Source organism: Cynara cardunculus (genome assembly GCF_001531365.2).
Source record: "Cynara cardunculus var. scolymus isolate 2C chromosome LG 6, CcrdV1, whole genome shotgun sequence".
In the NCBI taxonomy this organism is placed as follows: Eukaryota; Viridiplantae; Streptophyta; class Magnoliopsida; order Asterales; family Asteraceae; genus Cynara; species Cynara cardunculus.
Genome location: NC_037533.1, coordinates 9,143,578 through 9,147,366, shown reverse-complemented (window position 1 = coordinate 9,147,366; position 3,789 = coordinate 9,143,578). Strand labels below are relative to the sequence as shown.

Genomic DNA, 3,789 nt, shown 5'->3' with positions numbered 1-3,789 from the left:
AGAAGTTGCTTACATCTTAGAAGTAAAGATCTATAAAGATAGATCCAAAGTGCATATACAGACAAAGTCTTGAAAAGGTTCAAGATGCAATACTCCAAGCGTGGTTTCTTACCAATGTCACATGACACGATTTTGAGCAAGTCCCAATGCCCTTTCACAAAATCTGATATAGATTGCATGAATGGATTTCCATATGATTCCGCAATTGGATCCATCATGTATGCCATGTTGTGCACTAAGCCCAATGTCTCGTATGCTTTAAGCATGACGAGTAGGTACCAGTGAAATCCAGGTGAAGGACATTGATAGTAGTCAAGAGAATTTTGAGGTACTTATGAAGAACTAAATATATGTTTTAGATCTATGGAGGATTGGAAGAAGATCTTGATGTAAAGTGTTATATGGATGCTAGTTTCCAAACTGACCGAGATGATTCTCGATCACAATCTGGCTATGTCTTCATTATGAATGTTGGAGTGATAAATTGGAAAAGTTCCAAGCAGAAGGTAGTTGCACAATCTACTACAGAAGCTTAATACATTGTTGCCTCGGAAGCAACACAASAAGCTGCTTAGATGAAGAAGTTCATTATTGATCTAGGAGAGGTTCCAAGCATTGAGGACCTTATAAAGATCTTTTGTGATAATGCAGGTGCCATTGCACAAGCAAAAGAACCTAGATCACATAACAACATCAAGCATATCCTCAGGAGATTCCATCATATTTGCGAAATTGTAGAAATAGAAGATGCAGCTTCTTGACAAATAACCTACCTCATCATATTTGTAACATTTTCTTGTGTCTGATTTATAGTCCCCTTGATGAACCAGTCGACACTGAGCACAGACTTTCTCACCGACCTTCTGTTCAGTTCTATTATCATATTTCACTGGTTTTGACCCTCGAAAGTTAGATGAAGGTCCTTCCCATTTCCTTTTCTCTACAACTTTACCCTCTGTCTACCGGTTCTTATTTCACTTAGTAACTTCCGCCGCATCCACAATTAATGAAAAGGTAGTAGGGTTCATAGCGATTACAAATTCACGGATCCAAGGTTTTAACCCCCAGATATACATCTCCACCTTTCTGGATTCTGACGAGATGTAATGTTCAGCAAATCGGGAATACTCAATGAACTTTTCAGTGTACTCCCAAACAGTTCTGTTACCTTGTTCCAATTTCAGAAAATCTTCTTTCATTTGTCTTGCAGCCGTCTTGGGACAAAACTGATCTTTGAATCGGTTTACAAATTCCGCCCAAGATAATGTTTGTAAGACATCTGTTCTGACCAAAGACTCAACTTCCCACCAAAACAAAGCATTATACTTCAATACAGATACAACAAATTAAACTTTATCTSTTTTTGGACACCTAATGGTGTAAAACACATATTCAATCTCCTTGATCCAACGCATAGCCCTAACTGGATCTCTTTCTCCAGAGAAAGTTGGGGATTTACAAGTCAAGAACATCTTAATGTCTTCTTCCTTGCTGTGAGCAATTGGAACAGAGGGATGCACTTCCACTCTTTCCGTTTCAATCCTGGCCGGTATTCCCATGATAGATGTCAAGGTTTCCTTAACTTTCCCATTTCTTCTGCCAGCATATCTCTTGTTATGTATTCTGGGTGTGGCACCTGTTTCTCTTGAACATTCCCAGAGTGAGATTCTTCATGTTCAGAGTGTGTCTCAGCCTGACCCCTTCCCTGTGTCTGGCTTCTTCCTCTGCTTCTTCCCCTTGTTCTTCCCCGACCTCTATTTCCAGAAGTACTCGTTGGAAGATTAACGGGTGATTCCTCTCTATTTCAGACTCATGACGAGCAATTCTCTCAGATCTCCGTGTTCGGCTAGACATCTGCAGATTTAATGTTAATGATCACGTATTCACATTCCCAAATATAATGAAGTATTTAAGTCCAGATATGTACCTGCATATTTGTAATTACACTGGCTAGATGTAATTAGAATTTACCTTACACACTGTTCTTTCAACTCATCATTATTATTTCCAATGGTGCTAACTATGTCCGGGACCCCTGACATGCAATGAAATAGTTTAAGTCTAGGTATCATGCTTTAAATACCTAAATCCCTTAAACTCAGGCTCTGATACCACTTTCTGTAATACCCCATACCACATATTGCATGTAACACATACTTTCTTTCACAAGAAATACATATGTATACACCATTCAGGTCCCGTAGTACAAGAATCTACCATACAGAATACATGGTCCAAAAATTCAAAATACATTTCTTGTACTAATCATCATTCATCTACCAAACACTATATGCATTATAGACGACGCAGGAAAATATCACATTTTCCCCTTCCCTTTACCGTCAGCACTTCCTGCAATACATATTTAAAACCACAAAATGAGGGTTAGACCGGAAGGTCTAGTGAGATCCCTTTTTCTATGTCATTGTAGGGTGAGGATCACCAAAATATTATTCAAATCAACTTTTCATATATATATATATATATATATAACAAATATATGAACAAGTAAAAACATAATACCAATACCTTGCCAATTTCCAAAGCCAATCACTCAGTTTTATAAATAACATATCCAAACCAAACAGGTTGGAACCTTCCAAATTTACATAACACTACTTTAAACCTTTTTAATTAAAAACAAGGTTTATTTAAAGCTTCAGGTTATAGACGTGTTATCATCTCCTCAATAACATTCAGACTACGATTTTCAGTAAGAACCCTAATCATAAATCTTTAAATCACAAAGAAATAAAGACTCAAAATCACAATAATCTTAAAGGATATAATAGTAAGAGTTATATTACGTAACACACACATACAAATGCCACCCTTATATCTAAAGGTACACCTCTCCTTGATATGCCACCCTTATCCCATGATACACCTCTCCTTGATATGCCATCCTTATTTTCTCATCAAATTCCTTACAAAATATCTCCAATTAGAACAGACCGAAGTCATAAATGTCCTAGTGGAATATCATCAGTTCAAAATCATTTTTATAAAATTTCTCATTCTTTATCATATTAATTGAATGTCATATTAATGATTCATTTGAACAAATACCTTTAGTTAAATTACTAATCCGGTCAACCTTGAAATTTGGCAACATAGACTTGGCCGGACTTCATCTCCGGTCAAGTCTTGGCTGGTGTAACAAACCGGACAACACAAGCTTACTTGTTCGATTTACCAATCCGGACAACTTCAAAACAAACCCGATCAAGCTTGTCCGGTTTATATATACAACATTTTTTCAACACTTCTCAAATTTGATCTTCGCTCAGTCGGATTACATAATTCCGCTCAAGGCTTTGGTCGGTTTATGAATAAATCGAACAACATACCTGTAGGATCGATTAACTCAGTTTCTTGGTATAGATTACTTACTTGGATGATCTGTTTGACAGTGTTAACGCAGCGGAAGTAATAAGAATCAAGCACAGTAGAAATCAATAAGAACACGATGAAGACGATTGATGAACACAAGAGAGAGCTTCAAAATGATTTTCAATTTAATGAAAATGTTAACAATTACAATACTGAAGCACACTGAAATAYAAGGGCCTACGCTGCTATTTATACAAGCAAGTAACCGTTTCCTGACACGACCTAAAAGTAAATTAATCTAAGCCGTTCGATCAAAATAGATTACAGACAAGAACACATGATAGACACGAGCAGCTAATAAACCTATGTAAAAACAACTAAAGAAGATCTATACAGAAGACATGCTGCAGAACCTCTGTAAGACATGACAGAGGTTCTGTCGTCTTTGACTTGTAG

The 3,789-nt window shown here is 36.8% G+C and overlaps 1 protein-coding gene across 1 annotated transcript in view; it reads right to left on the bottom strand.

The window, feature by feature from the left end:
* Positions 1 to 974: 974 nt before the first annotated feature.
* The window catches only part of LOC112514123, a 14,211-nt gene continuing 11,396 nt past the window's right edge, over positions 975 to 3,789 (bottom strand). The window contains exon 2 of the mRNA XM_025120455.1: positions 975 to 1,325. Coding sequence (XP_024976223.1) covers positions 975 to 1,325 — 351 coding nt within the window. The remainder of the gene's footprint in view (positions 1,326 to 3,789) is intronic.